The sequence below is a fragment of the Bos indicus genome, chromosome 16, assembly GCF_029378745.1.
Source record: "Bos indicus isolate NIAB-ARS_2022 breed Sahiwal x Tharparkar chromosome 16, NIAB-ARS_B.indTharparkar_mat_pri_1.0, whole genome shotgun sequence".
Lineage (NCBI taxonomy): Eukaryota > Metazoa > Chordata > Mammalia > Artiodactyla > Bovidae > Bos > Bos indicus.
In genome coordinates this window covers 78,385,839-78,403,930 of record NC_091775.1, presented here as the reverse complement: position 1 = coordinate 78,403,930, position 18,092 = coordinate 78,385,839, and the positions used below count along the sequence as shown (strand labels likewise).

The following is an 18,092-nucleotide window of genomic DNA, read 5'->3' as shown; positions in this document are numbered from 1 at the left end:
AAGATCTCCGCCAACCTGTCACAGCAGTGCTATTATTTCCCCAAGAGGTCGGGGGTGCTTTCGTGATGAGACTGTCTGGACTCGTAGGAGGCGAGATCTCTGAGGAGTCTTTTCCTCCTTTAGAGGTGTTTGCGGGTGAGGATGCAGTGGTGCGAGCAGGTAAGGGGCCACCTGAAGTCGGAGTAGAGGGCTCTTCAGTTGTGTTCCGTCATGTTCACAGGAGATGCAGGAAGGAGAAAAGAAACACGTGAGTCATACCCCAGATCATACCGTCTGAGCCTGCCAACTCCCCCGCCCATTACTGTGTGTACATAAACATACATGTGTACAAAAGCATATACGTAAATATATACACACACCATACTGCCAGGAGCCATGGTATTTATGTGTATATGGGGTGTGTGTGTGCATACATATGTGCACACACATGTATACAAATAAAGATGCATGCAGAGGAATAGATAGAATACGTAGACATATGTAAAGCAAGCTACAAAACGGGGGCTAAAGGCGAAAACAGGGAAATGGAATCAAAAGCAGTGACCCCCTCCCCGCCTCTTACTTCACTGGTGGATTCTGTCCGAAGCACTCAGGTTCAGAAGGATGAAACACAACATGTGAAGATGATTAAAAGAAACCATAAAGACTGATCAAGGAAAAGGATAAAGAAAAATAAAGTTGGAAGGGGTTCATTAGGAGGGCTAGGGTACCAGGAGATAAAAAATGAAAGACAAACGTTCCAGATGCCTACACTGATTTTTTAAATCAATCAGATTCAAACAAAGCACAGTGTCATGTGGCAGCCTGGATGGGAGGAATCTGGGGGAGAATGGATACATGTATATGTATGGCTGAGTCCCTTTCCTGTCTACCTGTAAACTAGCACGGTATTTTTAACCAGTTATACTCCAATACAAAACAAAAAGTTTTAAAAAATTAATAAAATGGAAAAAAATTCAAAGAGTGAGTAAAAGACTGGAAAACAAAGTTCACAAATATATAAATGACCTAAGTCTCCAAAAATAATTTTTTTCATGATAGCAAATGAAACATCAATCTGAGATGCTGAGGTAACATTTCCCCCAGTTTCAGTTCACTTCAGAAAAAAGAAAAATGTGGCGAGGGGGCGGTGGAGTAGAACGGTGCAGAGCTGAGCGCACAGCGGAAGAGGCTGCAGGCAGGGCGAGCAGGCGCTGTGTGCCGGGGATCTCGGCACGTGTGCGCTCTCGGCGAGCAGGTTTCCTCCTCTCAGAGGACGCGGAAGTACACCCGTTGTTTAAAAAAATAAAACAACATGGTGATGTCTGACTATTGAGATTATAGAGATCCATTTTTTTCTGAATTTTCTGTTTAACCTGTGTTTACTTCTATGAATAGCAAATTTCATGTTATGCAATATCTAATTCATGAAAAATTGAGTTCTATCACACAAGCATTTTGATTCATTCAGTTCAACAGGATTAGGCAAGTAAGACTAGCACAAAAATATTGGAAAAAGGAGAGACTGGCAGGGGGGGAGGAGGGGGCGCAGCGACCAGCAGGACAGAACTAAGAACAGAAATGGAAGATTCGAGCAGAGGATTAAGAAAACAGAAACAGCAACGACGGAAGGAATTCGCAGCTTCAGTTATCCATGTTGAAGGTGACGTGAAATCCATTTTTCACCAAATATCCATGAAATCTGCCTGAGTCACATGGAATTGCCCCGAGGCTAGAGCGCCCGAAAGATCACAGAACTAGTCTGTGATTACAGAAAGAGACAGTACAGTTGCTCCACGTGTTCTTTGCCAAAGAAAGGTCCCAAACCCTAAAATTTCATAACCTAGGACGTCACAAATAAAGGAGTTTAATTAACAAACGTTCATCCACAATGACACGCCAAGACGTCCAACTGAGTAATAAGTGGCACCTTCCTGTCTTCAGCGTCAGGTGCTAAATCTAAGCTTTGGGGTTTCTCATTGCCAAATGTCGAGTGACCGGACGTGCGTGGGGCTGGGGGGAGACTGGAGGAGGCCGGGGGTGGGGAGAAGAAACGAGGGAGGGAGGAGCTGAAGATCCTGCCCAATAACATTGATCCACATCCATCACACTAGACTTGACCAGCGTCTTGTTTTTAGGTTAAACTAACGTTGGTGTCGGCAAGGTTCCAATGAGCCCTTCTGCTTTCAGGAAAAGAGCCTGGTTCCCACTGATCGTATTCTCGTACTTGGGAGAGAATATTCTGGCTTGCGTCGGGGGCCACTATTTCACTTACTCGGGTTCACCGTTTGGAGGCTTGTTGTGATGGCTCCGTGCAGAGAGCGTGGAAACTCTCTCAAGGTGAGGGTCACCTACTGTTTTAAATGTTCCCTCTCCTTTCCACCCCCTTCCCATCCCTTCCGGCAAAAGTAACCAGTTTCTGTGATTGAGACGAACTTACTCTTCTGTAAAAGGTGGGTATGTCAGTAGGTGGAATAAACTGATCACAATCTGCTATGCTTCAATGACTTTCATATATTTATAAGACCTCTCTGCCATGGGCTAAAGTTTCTTTAGGGAGCAGACACATGTATACCTGTGGCCCATTCATGTTGATGGACGGCAAAAATCATCACAGTATTGTAAAGTGATTATCCTCCAAATTAAAATTTAAAAAAAAAAAACAAACAATTCTGAGGAGATTTCAAATGTGCCTCATTAGAGCTGTGCTCTATAATTGTTAAACCAGGGTTATCTTAGGGACATTACCTATCTTCTTAATGATTAATCAGGGTATCTATAACATATTTTCAAAAACAATAACATTTAACCAGTGTAATTTATTTTTAACTGGATGTAACCCAATTTTTCTCTCTCCTTTGACATGTGAAATATATGAACTAATTGTCAGCATCTTCATTGCTTAAATTTAATTTACCTCAGGATTAGGACACTTGTTAAAACAGTTAAGGTGTGACAATACAACTTGGAAATGATTATTTAAAATATCTCAATATTGTCAATACTGTTGCAGGAATTTATACATTATATATATATAAAATTATGTTTAGAATTCTAATTTATCATATAGTTCCCTAACTATGAAGCTCTGCAATCTGACCAAAATAAATTGCTGTCTTTATAGTGATAAAATGTAAAAAGAGATTGAAAACTTGCCGTATGGTTTACTGGCAGGTGTAAGAAAAGCTATAATTTATACACAGTAATTCGTCTACAAATAATAATATGCTCAGGTAGTTATCCAACTTTATATCTTACAAGTAGGAATATTAAGAACAAGAGAATGTCAAGGGCCACTCATGATTACAAGGCTTGTCTGTACAAAACGATTTCACTAGAATATCACAGAAAAGTTTATCAACATTAAATAAACAAAGTTAGCAACAAAAAGTAAAATAAGTAAAATGTAAATACCTTGAGTAGAAGGTTGGGTAGAGTTTCCTGAAAAAAGGAAAACAAACATCTCTTAGAAAGTTTCAAATTTCACACATACATATGTAAATATATATATATATATATATACGTGTATAGCATCTCTATGTTAATTCACATTCACATAGTCACAGTTTTCAGTACCTTTCTCCCGGTTAAACCATAGCTCTTCTCTTTTTTTTTTTTTTTAATTTTATTTTATTTAACTTTACAATATTGTATTGGTTTTGCCATATATCAAAATGAATTTGCCACAGGTATACACGTGTTCCCCATCCCGAACCCTCCTCCCTCCTCCCTCCTCCCTCCCCATACCATCCCTCTGGGTCGTCCCAGTGCACCAGCCCCAAGCATCCAGTATCGTGCATCGAACCTGGACTGGCGACTCGTTTCATAGATGATGTTATACATGTTTCAATGCCATTCTCCAAAATCATCCCACCCTCTCCCTCTCCCACAGAGTCCAAAAGACTGTTCTATACATCAGTGTCTCTTTTCCTGTCTCGTATACAGGGTTATTGTTACCATCTTTCTAAATTCCATATATATGCATTAGTATACTTTATTGGTGTTTTTCTTTCTGGCTTACTTCACCCTGTATAATAGGCTCCAGTTTCATCTACCTCATTAGAACTGATTCAAATGTATTCTTTTTAATGGCTGAGTAATACTCCATTGTGTATATGTACCACAGCTTTCTTATTCATTCATCTGCTGATGGACATCTAGGTTGCTTCCATGTCCTGACTATTATAAACAGTGCTGCGATGAACATTGGGGTACACGTGTCTCTTTCCCTTCTGGTTTCCTCAATGGTATGCCCAGCAGTGGGATTGCTGGATCATAAGGCAGTTCTATTTCCAGTTTTTTAAGGAATCTCTACACTGTTCTCCATAGTAGCTGTACTAGTTTGCATTCCCACCAACAGTGTAAGAGGGTTCCCTTTTCTCCACACCCTCTCCAGCATTTATTGCTTGTAGACTTTTGGATTGCAGCCATTCTGACTGGCATGAAATGGTACCTCATAGTGGTTTTGATTTGCATATCTCTGATAATGAGTGATGTTGAGCATTTTTTCATATGTTTGTTAGCCATCTGTATGTCTTCTTTGGAGAAATGTCTATTTAGTTCTTTGGCCCATTTTTTGATTGGGTCGTTTATTTTTCTGGAATTGAGCTGTAGGGGTTGCTTGTATATTTTTGAGATTAGTTGTTTGTCTGTTGCTTCATTTCATAGCTCTTCTCTTAACGTCACGTTTATAAAGCCCAAGTATGTCAAAATTACAGTATTAATATTAGTTTTTGAATTCTCGGGTAAAATAAAAATAATAGACTAAAGGAGAACTGTTGGAATTAATTTCAAGTCTGCAAAAAAAGTTTTAAAGGACTTCTGGAAAGTTTTTCCCAAACGAATTCCTTTATTGAGATGATAAGTATTGATTGCTTACTATGCTCTGTACATTATGCCACGTTCTAGGATAAAATATGATCAAGATAAAGAAATTCTCTGCCCTCAATGAACTTAGTCCAATGTGAGATATAGACAAAAAAGAAAAGAAAGAAAAAAGAAAGAGAAAAGCCATACACTGTGATGACGGACAAGAGGAAATATGACATAAAAAAGAATATGCTGCTGCTAAGTCGCTTCAGTCGTATCCGACTCTGTGTGACCCCATAGACAGCTCCGCTGTCCCTGGGATTCTCCAGGCCAGAACACTGGAACGGGTTGCCATGTCCTTCTCTAAAGCATGAAAGTGAAAAGTGAAAGTGAAGTCACTCAGTCGCATCCGACTCTTCCTGATCCCATGGACTGCAGCCTACCAGGCTCCTCTGTCCATGGGATTTTCCAGGCAAGAGTACTGGAGTGGGGTGCCATTGCCTTCTCTGAAAGAAGAATATGAGGATCACCTAATGCAGACTCCCAGTGCTGGTGGCTGGCGGGTGGAGGAGGTGTTGGAGAGCATTTCTTGGTACATTTAGCCTGTGAGCTCAGGGATTACGATCAGCTACCGTACTGGCATGATGAGAACTGGATTCCACCCCACGGAGCAAGGCGTGGATCCATCCGCCATCTCAGTAAACAACTGTTGAATAAAAAGATATTGTCGGTTCTCCCCCAAAAGACAGGCAGCTGACCTTGTGAGAGGGTAGCATAATGGATGCGCCGGTATTTAAACTACTTCCTGCCTCGAGATTTTATTTTCTGAGGACGAACAGATCTGAAAAAAACCCTCTCCCCTCAGAAACACCATCAGAGGTGTATCAGTGAGGAGGGTCCTTCAATTACATTCCCTGGTTTGCTCTTCAAAATAAAACATATTCTTGTATTAGGAGATCAAACCAGTCCATCCTAAAGTAAATCAGTCCTGAATATTCCTTGGAAGGACGGATGCTGAAGCTCCAATACTTTGGCCACCTGATATGAAGAACTGACTCATTGGAAAAGACCCTGACTCTGGGAAAGATCGAAGGCAGGAGGAGAAGGGGATGACAGAGGATGAGATGGTTGGAAGGCATCACCAGCTCAATGGACATGAGTTTAAAGAAGCTTCCGGAGATGGTGATGGACAGGGTAGCCTGGTATGTTGCAGTCCATGGGGTTACAGAGTCGGACATGACTGAGCGAATAAACTGAACTGATTTTATAGACAGATAGAAACTGTACATTATTTATATAATATGAGCTTCCCTGGTGACTCAGATGGTAAATAATCTGCCTGCAATGCAGGAGACCCACGTTTGATCCCTGAGTTCGGAAGATCCCCGGAGGAGGAAATGGCAACCCACTCCAGTATTCTTCTTGGCCTGCAGAATCCCATGGACAGAGGAGCCTGGCAGGCTATAGTCAATGGAGTCACAAAGAATCCAACATAACTGAAAAACTGACACTTTTCACTTTCATATATATAATCTTCATTATACATAAATATTTAAGAAAATATTCAGGCACTACCGCAATGTAACTGGAAAAGACACTTTCATTTCCTAAGCCATATCCACTAGACTACAATTATTTTTTAAAATATTTCAATTAGTTTTTAGAATTTAGCTATAATTTGCAAAGTAGGAACACATATAAAGACCATCTACATGAAGTAGACTAGTCAAAAATCTAAGTAATATGTAAAGGACATGTGAGTATGTGTTGTGTCTGACTATTTGCGACCCCATGGACTGGAATCCCCCAGGCTCCTCTGTCCATAGGATTCTGCAGGCAAGAGCACTGGAGTGGGTTGCCATGCCCTCCTCCAGGGGATCTTCTGGACCCAGGGATCAAACCCAGGTCTCCTGCATTGCAGGTGGATTCTTTACCACAGAGCCACCAGGGAAGCCCCTCTAAAGGACATATCCACGCTCAAAAGTCCTCTGATGACTGTTCCATAAATGTACACAACAGATACTTGTGTGGAGGTTATCTCCCCACGTGAGATAAAGAGAGGATAGAAATTCCCTGGTGGTCCAGTGGTTAGGACTCCACGCTTTCACTGCTGAGGGCTCAGTCCCTGGCAGGGGGGAGCTAAGATCCCATAAGCCCCGAGGTGACGCCAAAAACAAACAAAAACTACAACGAACAAAAAATGATAAAGTAGAGGAAGGTTGAAATTATGTCAATATTGAGAGGGGACTAAACTACCAAATGTCTGTATGGTTTGTTGACGTCCCATCCTAATTGGCAATTCTTCCAAAATTATGTAAACAGTGATTTCAAGTGTCTGTTGCATTTCATGCATCAGAATGTTAGCAAAATCACAGGCTGAAGGGACTCTGCCGAATCCTTTTCACTAAACAAGAAGACCTGATGAAAAGGGTGGTGTGAGATATTCAACTATGTCACCACTTAGCCATCTGGTCAGTGCATTTGGCCACTGAGGGGTCTGATTGGCCAACGAAGCTCGTGCGGTTCCCTGTGTTGTGGGATGTAGGCAGGCAGCTCTCTTTATACCCAAGTTTGTGTATGATTAGGAAGCAACCACCTACTGTTAGTGGAATCAAACAGACCTGGAAAAGCAAATAAAATATCTGCCTAAAGCACTTACTAACTTATGTATGACAGCTACCTATTTAATGCTATATGTATGTGCCCATTCAGTCGTGTCCAACTCTTTGTGGCCTCATGGACTGTAGCCCGCCAGGCTCCACTGTCCATGGGATTCTCCAGGCAATAATACTAGAGAGAGTTGCCATTTCCTCCCCCAAGGGATCTTCCCAACCCAGGGATTGACCTGCATCTCTTGCATCTCCTGCATTGGCAGGAGAATTCTTCACCATTGAGCTCCCTAGAAAGCTATTTAATATTAGGAGGTTGTGCTAATACAAATAGCATTACAATAGGTGTCAAACTTATATGAACCATACGGAGAAGGTCTGGAAAACAGGTGAAGAAAAATGTGTGAAATGGCAGTAGGAATTATGAGGGTATATGCTTAGATGTGACAGTCAAGGGAAGGTATCAAGATTTTTCAATTTTTTTTTTTTTTTTTTTGCATTGAACGGTCTTTTGGGTTCCACACACACATCATATCCAATAAATATAATAAAATAGAGCACCATTAGATATCAAGTGTTTCTGTATGTTATAATTTGATTTTTCTCTTCTGGGAATAACATTTCCTACCCTTTAAAATATGTATATATGGCAAGAACTAGTTTTCACCATTTAGACAAAGGACTATTTAGAAGTATTCCAGTAGGTGGCAGAAGAGCACCAAAAATCTGCAAATCCTTTCCTAGCATTCCCATCCGGCTGCTGTGAATCAGCCATGGAACTGACTAGGTACATTAAACAGATGAAAATGGAGATAACAGGCCACTTGATCTTCAAAGCCGTGTTATTCTAACACATGTCTTGTTACTGAATTTACCTTTCCCAATATGTTTCTTTTACAACTCAAAATGTTTAACTGATTGCAAATCAAAGTTACCTTGAAGTCACACCCCTAAGTCCCCCACCAGAGATTTCAGCAAAAACTAGGAATGAATTGAGCGAAAATGACATTTCAAAAGACATACTTGAGCTTTAAATACCAGCTGTTCGTATCATCACCACTGCCCCAACCCCCTACTCCCTCAAAAGGAATGGAACACCCTTTCCAAAGGGATCTAAATCTGTCTTGTTTGGCAAATCTAAGAAAGGTACGAGGACAGAGGGGTGAAGCAGAAGAAATGAAATAAATGCCGGTTTTCAGGATCAGCCTCCAATGAATAGTTGCATGTTTTGAAGGTTAAAAATGCACATCTGACCTCTGTAAACATAAAAGCAATATAAAAATGGAAAAGGCAAGTCAAGACCCCCCCAAAAAAAATACAGGTCCAGTAAAAGAGATACGTATGGTTTTCCTTGCTTGCTAAGGCATGATAATACTAAAACAGAATAACAAATATCAAAGGATTCTACCTTAACTTATTCTTTAAATATATGATCAACAAACAGCAAATCCAACAAATATATCCTATTACTACGTATCTATGGAGTAAGTCTTCACGCAAGTGACGAAGCATTGACTAGACTTCAGAAAATTATAGGAAGTAGTCTCTCCTTCCCTCCTTCAGTAAATATAATAATTAGAGCAACAATTTGCCAAAAAGCTGTGTATTAGACACTCTGCAAGCCTCTTTACATGTTTTTGCCCTTAAGCATGCCAGCAAGTCAGTGAGTCAGCAATTATTTTTCCTATTTTATAGGGAATGAAACTGACACTGAAAGGAGCTTAGTAAATTATTCGGTTGCACACCGAGCAAGTGGCAGACGTGAAGAAGGCTGTCTAATGCTAGTTCTCCTATTTTTTATGCAGAATTTGTATTAAAACATTGCTTACATTTTTTAAGTGTCTAAAGTCCCATGAATAAAACAGTTGCTGCTTACCACCAGAAAATCATTTTAGATATTTCAACTGGTAAAGGAACACAGGATTTTAATATCTATTGACATGGAGCTCTTTTGACAGATAAAAAAAACTAAGGCTCAGTGAGTTTTAATGCCTTTCTGATTTCATGCAATTTAGAAAGACTCGGAGATTTATTGGTGACTCAGTGGTAAAGAATCCACCTGCCAATGTAGGAGACCTGGGTTCGCTCCCTGGGTCAGGAAGAGCCCATGGAGAAGGAAATGGCAACCCACTCCGGTATTCTTACCTGGGAAATACCTTAGACAGAGGAGTCCGGCAGACTACAGTCCATGGAGCCACAAAAGAATAAGACACGACTTAGCAACTGAACAACAGCAACGTGATTTATAAGCTCCATCAATTACCACAGAATTTCAACATCCCTTTTGGGGAGCCTCATTCTTAGATACAATGGGATTCCAAGAAACAGACTGAAATCTTTAGGAACGACAGAGACCAAAATAAACAGAAGAAAGACCTGGGAGAAACAAGAGCGTGCAAGGAGCAGACAGACCCCTGAAAACTATAATTCTTCTCAGAAATGAGACAATATTGTATCCAGGAACAGAAGAAAGGGCACTAAAAAGCAACATTTCAAGAACAGGAAAGGAGGTCAAGAGATACTGGCTAAAATCTTCAGGAAAAACAAACAGCAGGACAACAGAAAACAGCTGTTAAAGATGGTTGAGTAGCTCCGTGCTTGTGTTTTCTTCTGGAAAGCCGGAAGATGCCAACAGGTGGAGGGCGGTGGCCTGGTCTTACTACAAATCTCCCAGTACCATCTCATCGGAAACCCCAGGGAGTAGGTGGCATTGTCCTCTTTTAACAGAGGACGTCTCAATAAATAAATACATGCAAGGCTAAAGAGTTCCTAGCAGAAGGAATTTGGTTTTAAATGCAGATATGATTCTAAATGGAGAAAGCAATGGCACCCCACTCCAGTACTCTTGCCTGGAAAATCCCATGGACAGAGGAGCCTGGTAGGCTGCAGATCATGGGGTCGCTAAGAGTTGGACACGACTGAGCGACTTCACTTTCACTTTTCACTTTGATGCATTGGAGAAGGACATGGCAACCCGTTCCAGTGTTCTTGCCTGGAGAATCCCGGGGACGGGGGACCCTGGTGGGCTGCCGTCTATGGGGTCGCACAGAGTCGGAGATGACTGAAGCAACTTAGCAGCAGCAGCAGCATGATTCTAAAATGTCCCAGGCTTATTCAACTACACACTGCCATAAGGGAAACGTATTTAACACTCAATCCAGTAGTTACTCTAAAGAGACCCACGATGAGTAAAATACCATGTGTGAACCATCAAAGCGGGATTCAGAGTAAGTCACACACTGAAATTTATTTTTTAAAAGCGCAAATTGCTGAATGATAGCTATAAAAGAGGTAGCTTCTTACTTAGAAACAAACAAACAAAAAATGATGGGGGCGAATGGAAGGCAAGGAAGGGTGTGAACAGAACTGTGATGACCTGACAGAACTAAAACCAAGCTGAGGGACATCCCTGGTGGTCCAGAGGTTATGACCTCACCTTCCAGGGCGTGTGCGTTCCATCTCCTGTCAGGGAGTTAAAGATCCCACACGCCTCACAGTCAACCAAAACATAAAACAGAAGCCATGTTGTAAACTTCATTAAAGGCTTTAAAAATGGTCCACATAAAAAATGCAATCTTTACAATAAAAATAAATAAATAAAACCAAGTGTGTATGTGTGTGTACTTAGTACTGTCGGACTCTTTGTGACCCTATGGACTGTAGCCTACCGGCTCCTCTGTGGGATTTCCTAGGCAAGAATAGTAGAGTGGGTTGCCATTTCCTTATCCAGGGGATCTTCCTGACCCAGAGATCGAACCCATGTCTCCTGAATTGAAGGCAGATTCTTTACCACTGAACCAGCAGGGAATCCCTTATTCTTCAGTATTTGTACACAAAGCTTAGAGGAAGGAAAAATAAAACATTCCTGAAAATGGTTTACTCTTATTATGTGCATGCTTTAAAACTAAACAAACAAGCAAAAAAGTCTGTGATCAAACCTACATCTCCTAAAAGAAGTGGGATGTAGGAGAGAGAGGGTGGTGGGTGGGCTTCCTGGGGCCAGGGGTTGACCGCTGGCTGCAGGACTGGGCACTGATCCAGGTCTGGGTCAAGCTCCATGACTTAGCATCCAGAGACTTTTTTTTAAAAAGGAACCAAGAGTGAAATCTAAATTATAGTGAGTTGGCCAAGAGGTTATGTAAAAACCCAAATGAACTTTTTGGCCAACACAATACTATCTTCTAGTGAACTAAACACTGCTGCTGCTGCTGCTGCTGCTGCTGCTAAGTCGCTTCAGTCGTGTCCGACTCTGTGCGACCCCATAGACGGCAGCCCACCAGGCTCCCCCGTCCCTGGGATTCTCCAGGCAAGAACACTGGAGTGGGTTGCCATTTCCTTCTCCAATGCATGAAAGTGAAAAGTGAAAGGGAAGTCGCTCAGTCCTGTCCAACCCTCAGCGACCCCATGGACTCCAGCCTTCCGGGCTCCTCCATCCATGGGATTTTCCAGGCAAGAGTACTAGACAATAACAAATAAACAGGAGAAGGACCCTAGGTTGCAGCGAGTCCGCCTAACCAACCTGTCCCCCCTTTGGCAAACAGGATCCCTAGGTCTGCCGAGGCTGCCCAGAAGGGAAGGGAAATAAAAGCAGAGTCTGATAACACGCGCTACTAACTTCTCATTTCCCCTTGCTGAAAACTCCGAACAGAAACACTTGATTGACTTTCAAAATCATTAAAGGAACCTGGCCTAATGGGAAAAGCTCCCCTTTCAAACAGAAGAGGTTCTCAACACGCTCGTCTCATCAGAAGGCTGTTTGCACAGCGAAGAGCAGCCTTGGTGGCTTTTCTGCTCTTGTGGTTTCTCCTCCTCCAGGGTACTTCTGTTTTTCTGATTCTGAGTCTTTATAGGAAAGGAAGAGGTGTAGCCGTGCGGTTAAGCGCGCAAGCCTTTGCAAATGGTGCAGTGCGTTGCTATGGCAGCGTCGGCAGCGGCCCCAGCCCGGGGTTAAACCACAACTTCTCTAGTTGATGGCGAAGCCGGCTGATAAGACAATGAGCTCGTGCGGCAGCCCTGAGTTTCAGAGCTCTTTGTTTTTGTTTCAATGAAAAGGTGTTTCAAGGAGAAGGCTGGGAATTAGGAGGGCGGTTTGTCCCCCTTGGAAGCATTCCGTTTGGAAAAGCGTTTGCAGATCATATTTTAATGAGAAAAAAAAAAAAGTTAAATCCAAGCTCCTCTTCAATAAAGTAAAAAGTCACCCTCTCGGGCCCGCAGTGAAATTGGATTCATTAGTTACATAATGCAGCTTAGAGAAAACAGGTTCCAAAGAAAAAAGTAAGACAGATGTGCTTATTTTTAAATAGAATTCACACTCCTTTAACCTTAAGGTTATGAAATGACCAAAGAGAGCAGAGGTGAAGACATTTCACCAAGTGCAGAGTTCTTTATCATCACCTACGAATGTTACTCTCCCGCTACGACATACCACATCACACCCTTTGCAAGCAAATATTCTGAGCTAAATATGTTCAGCGACTTCCTCAATATCACACTTGAAGTCTCCTGAAAGGTCACGCCTGAGAAGCCAGAGATGTATAGGTGCGTTTTGGTCTCTCAGCCACATTACCAAGCGGCTTCAGCCCGTTAGTAACCATTTTCTATGCCGAGTGTTTCTACCCACTGCCCTGATGCTGTTGTTCACCTGCCAAGTTGTGTCCAACTCTTTGAGACCCCGTGGACTCCAGCACTCAGGCTCCCTGTCTTTCACTGTGTCCTGGAGCTTGCTCAAGCTCCTGTCCATTGAGTCCGTGATGCCAGCCAACCATCTCATCCTCTGCTGCCCCCTTCTCTTTCCGCCTTCAGTCTTTGCAACTGCCTTAGGTCTTAGCTGAAGATAGTTAATGGTACATAAAATATTAAATAGCATATGAACACCCATACATTATCAGTCCTGGAAAATGGTCATGAGATCATTTTTACTGAGTGTTTTCAGGAAGATTCACATTGGGTCAGTTTCTTGGGCCTTTGTGCGTCAGGAAATTTTCCTCTCTCTTAAGTAAAAAGGAGCATTTTTGGAATACCTACTCTCTTTGGAATATCTCTGTGGGGTGTTAGAACTCTTGCTTCTTAAATGAGAAAACAAGGATGCTGACAGTTTGAATAAATTGAATTAAGTGAACACACAGAGTGAGTAAATTAACAGTGCAAAAACTCAGTTCCACCTCTACCAGACAGCAAAGAACCAGTATTTTTTATCAACCACATAAGGCTACCCCCTGGCACTGCAGGATTCAGAGCACCCATTTCACATTACTCTTGAGCTTTGGCTCATACTCCATGAATATCTAATACCTGGGCTCCGAGCTTCTTTCCCCAGCCTTTCCCCTAGTCTGACTCTGACCTTGTCCTATTTCACCAACCTTTACACTCGGGCCTAAACTGTGACCTCCCCCCCAACTTCCCCATTCATTTTAGATACAGCCACGAGGAATCCACTTTTACAATGTACTGATATGCTTTATTCTTGTTAAAATAACTTAGTAGAAGATTCCAGAATCTTTACTGTTCTTATTGAAAGCCCTTCCCAATCTATCTCCAAATTGCCTTTCCAATGCTATTATCAGTATGCTTAAATGAAATTATTTATTTAAGTTCAAATTCAGTATAAGTGCAATTTATTGCAACCAAATAGGGTTTCAGCATACTTCCCTACTTCCCTTTCAGTTTTATTTTACCCTAACCTGGAATATCTTTCCTTCTTTTAATGACCCTGAGTCATGGCCATCTAAGACTTGATTCAAAATCCAACCTCATGACAATTTTCCTGGTCCCCTCAGGTCACCAAGGTCTTCCAGCGTTTAGAATAATAATGATGTATGGCACTCACGGGCATACATATCATGAATAAACTTATCTATTTAGTTATCTCTTTCCATGGTACGTTCCAGTTAAGGTCATAGCTGTTTGGAACAGCACAGGATGGCTTGAATCCCTCCATCTCCACTCTCCAGCTGTGTGACCTTGGAAAAGTGACATGCCGTCTCTGAACATCAGTTCTCCAGTTAATCTATAATATCTAGTCATAGGGCCGTATGTCTGTTAGGTAAGACCATGTGAAGCACTTAGGAGTGCACTTAGCCCCTAAGTAATCACTGAGCCCTTCCTCACTTAGGGACTGAAATGGGTAACGACCACTGTTTTCCTCATGAACATCATGATCACACCTTTGGGAATCTGACTGGTTAACTCTATCTGTGTTTCTTAAAGTTGCTGGTGAATCGCCAGGCCTTGAATGTTACACGGTGACGTGGAAGGTAAATAATAAATATCTTGGGTTTTAGTCTTCATGCAGTTCGTACATGGTAACACAGCATTGGGCAATAGAATTCTGAAACTCATTGTAAGATATGGGATGTGTAATTTCTCATTTCATAAGACAGCACTGTGGTTCCTCTTGTCATTTTTGTGTGCTTTCACATTTTCCTGCACATCTCTATCTATGTCCTGCAATGCAGAACAAAATGCAAACCTGTACCCACAGCAAACCGAGCTTTGCATTGCATTCACAATGACCTGGTGTTGAATCCTAGCCGGCCACTTAGGACCCTGAGCAGACTGAATAATACGTGTGAGCTTTGTTCTCCTTGTGTGTGGAGACAGAATTACCATACCTCATGTACGTGTAGGTACAAAGGAGGATTGGATTGAGTAATATTTGTGGAGGGTCCACAAAACGGACAGCAGGCACACAGGTGATGTTGAATCAGTGTTCATTCCAGTAACACCCATCCATCACTCTGCTTTTTTCACTTGGTGACCCTCAGTAGTCCTAATTTTCAAAAAAAGAGTCAGGAATCCAGGGGTAGTTAAAACTACCATTTTAAGAGGCTCTCAGGGCTGAGTCATCTATTCATTTAGTTGGCACTCAAAATCTCATTTTATTTTTCATTATGAGTTGAGTAAGAATCTACACTTGCCTACCATCTTGAATTCTCAATTTTTGCAGAACTTTTGTGCAGTTAATGCAACTTGTGCTGGGAAAGAAAGACTCTGAGCTCCACCCAGAATGTGTCATGTGCCCTTAGCATGGACATGCTTTTCATATCCAGTGCTCTGTCTTCTATATTTCTTTTGCATGCTCCCCATCCCTTGGATGAAGCTCCAATACTTTGGCCACCTGAAGCAACGAGCCAGCTCATTGGAAAAGATCCTGATGCTGGGAAAGGTTGAAGGCAAAAGGAGAAAGTGGCAAAGGGTGAGATGGTTGGATGGCATCACCGACTCAGTGCACATAAGTCTACACAAACTCCAGGAGATGGTGGAGGACAGAGGAGCTTGGGGTCTGTACTCCACGGGGCCGCAAAGAATCGGACGTGACTTAGCAACTGAATAACAACATCCCCTGGAGGGCTTTGAAGAAATTTTATCAAAGAAGGGCTTATGAGTGAAAATAAAGATACCAGCCCTCAAAAACATGTGGTTTCCTAATGACCATCAGCTGTGATTGCTGTCTCGGGCAAGCAGTGGAAATGGCTGGGGCCCATGGGTGCTGAGCCCCAGGCCTCCCTTCCCAGAGGTGCTCAGACACCAGCGCCATGTGGTCCGGGACCCAGCCTTCTGGCCATCACCCAGAACACTACCCCAGAACCCCTCACCCACTGACACAGATCTTAAGTTTGACAACTGAACAAAAAAATCCCTGATAGCCCATGAAATCCACCGACACAGATCTTAAGTTGGACCATAGAGATGGCCCATGAAAGACTTTTCCTACTGCCTCTAACTTACAGTTATAGGATATCAGAGGCGAACGCAACCCCGAAATACTAAGTGGTCCTAAAGAGCTACGGGAGTACTCTCCAGCTCAAGCTTCTGCCTGTGTGTCTCTGTCCTTTGTAGAGTTAATATAGCAACACCATGAATAAATTGTGTGCACACCAAAAGATAATAATAGCAGTTTGCTGGATGGAGACAGGCGTGCCTTCTTTTCAGCCTCACGTCCAGTTCACTGTCCTCCTTACCGACCGGCCGAGGCATTGCCCAAAGTCGAAAGCATACCAGAGGCTTTCGTGCAAGCTATGCTAAGGCTGTCACTCTTTTCAAACCTCCAGACATGGCTTCCTTAGACCTGAGTCAAGTGTCCAGTGCCAGCTTGGCGGCCCAGACAGCACGTCAACTCTGTGTATTGAGTTGAAAGTGGTTTGACTGAATCTAGGTATTAAAAAACACAACAGCATTACAATACTGAAGAGTGGATGTGCGGTGGCCAGAATAAAATGCCTCATCACGCGTCTATTTCTCACTGCAACTGCGTCTTTACTTACTTTTCACATCAAGGTGCCATTTTCATCTCACAGAGCACACATACCCTCGAGTTTGAGGTGTGGTCCTTAATCCTGAGGCAGGCGCAAACTCTGGGCAGGCAGAGCTCTGGAATGGTGCTTTTCACAGGCTTTGGTCAGCCTTTAAAGTGAGGTCAGCAGTGACAACAGAAATTGGCCCACCCATTTCAGATCCAGGAAGGGAGCCACTGGTCAGATAAAGGGGGCATTCAGGGTAGGGAAGCCTGAGAGATACTCTGGTGCTGCAGTGGCTAAGACTCTGTGCACCACTTCATAATGCATGGGTTCAATCCCTGGCCAGGGAACTAGAATCCTGCCAGCTGTGAGGTGCTACCCAAAAACCTGTGCGTGTGTGTATGTGTGTGTGTGTGTGTGTAAAATAAAATGGATAGAGATACCTTCCTTCCTTTTATAAGTGATAAAATGATCCAAGGAAAACAAACCACATGGGTTTGAATTATCAGTTCATTAACATATTTGCATAACTTATACCTAATCTTGCCTGGAGAATCCCAGGGATGGCGGAGCATGGGGGGCTGCTGTCTCTGGGGTCACACAGAGTCGGACACGACTGAGGCGACTTAGCAGCAGCAGCAGCAGCAGCAGCAGCAGCATACCTAGTTTACAGAGATCGAAAAATCATTTTTATGCCTGATCTATAATAAAGGAAATCTGGTTTCTGGCCTAGTATGTCATTTCATGTCATAGAACAAAAAAGTATACTTGGGCTGAGATAATTCTTATGGAAATCTCATGAGAAGCTCATAGATTTAATTTTTTCACATCATTTATCTCTTTATGAGAATCTATTCCAATTGACCCTAATGAGGGGGAAGCTGAGGCCAAAATTAAGTAAATTCTTACTGTTAATGAGATATTATCAGTTATATTTTTTTTAAGAATGAAAGTTACATGTGAATGAGATAAAGGTAAATTTGAGCACACTTAGTGAGAAAGCACTGGGTTTTGTTTTTGGGTTTTTTTTTTTGGTATTATAAGTTCTTATTTCATAGTCTCTCACCTATCTCAACAAAATTACATTTTCTTTAAAATTCAGATTTTGTCCCTGATAGCTCAGTTGGTAAAGAATCTGCCTGTAATGCAGGATACCTTGGTTCGATTCCTGGGTTGGGGAGATCCCCTGGAGAAGGGATAGGCTACCCACTCCAGTATTCTTGGGCTTCCCTGGTGGCTCAGATGGTAAAGAATCTGCCTGCAATGTGGGAGACCTGGGTTCAATCTGTGGGTTGGGAAGATCCCCTGGAGAAGGGAAAGGCTACCCACTCTAGTATTCTGACCTAGAGAATTCCATGGACTGTATAGCCCATGGGGTAGCAAAGAGTCAGACACGGCTGTGACTTTCACTCATTTTCACTTTCTCACAAAAATGAATTACACATCAAAAAACTACAGT

At 42.4% G+C, this 18,092-nt stretch overlaps 1 protein-coding gene across 11 annotated transcripts in view; it reads right to left on the bottom strand.

Annotated features, from left to right (window-relative positions):
* The window catches only part of PTPRC (protein tyrosine phosphatase receptor type C), a 129,643-nt gene that overhangs the window by 69,372 nt on the left and 42,179 nt on the right, over window positions 1–18,092 (bottom strand). For 3 of the 11 annotated variants that reach the window (XM_070768727.1, XM_019976495.2, XM_070768730.1), the window contains exon 2: window positions 3,394–3,420. The exons of 6 other annotated variants lie outside the window; for them this stretch is intronic. In XM_070768727.1, the coding sequence (XP_070624828.1) occupies window positions 3,394–3,420 (27 nt within the window). Of the gene's footprint in view, window positions 1–15; window positions 193–3,393; window positions 3,421–18,092 lie in introns of all 11 variants that reach the window. 2 more of the 11 variants (XM_070768726.1, XM_070768725.1) reach the window with 1 other exon arrangement.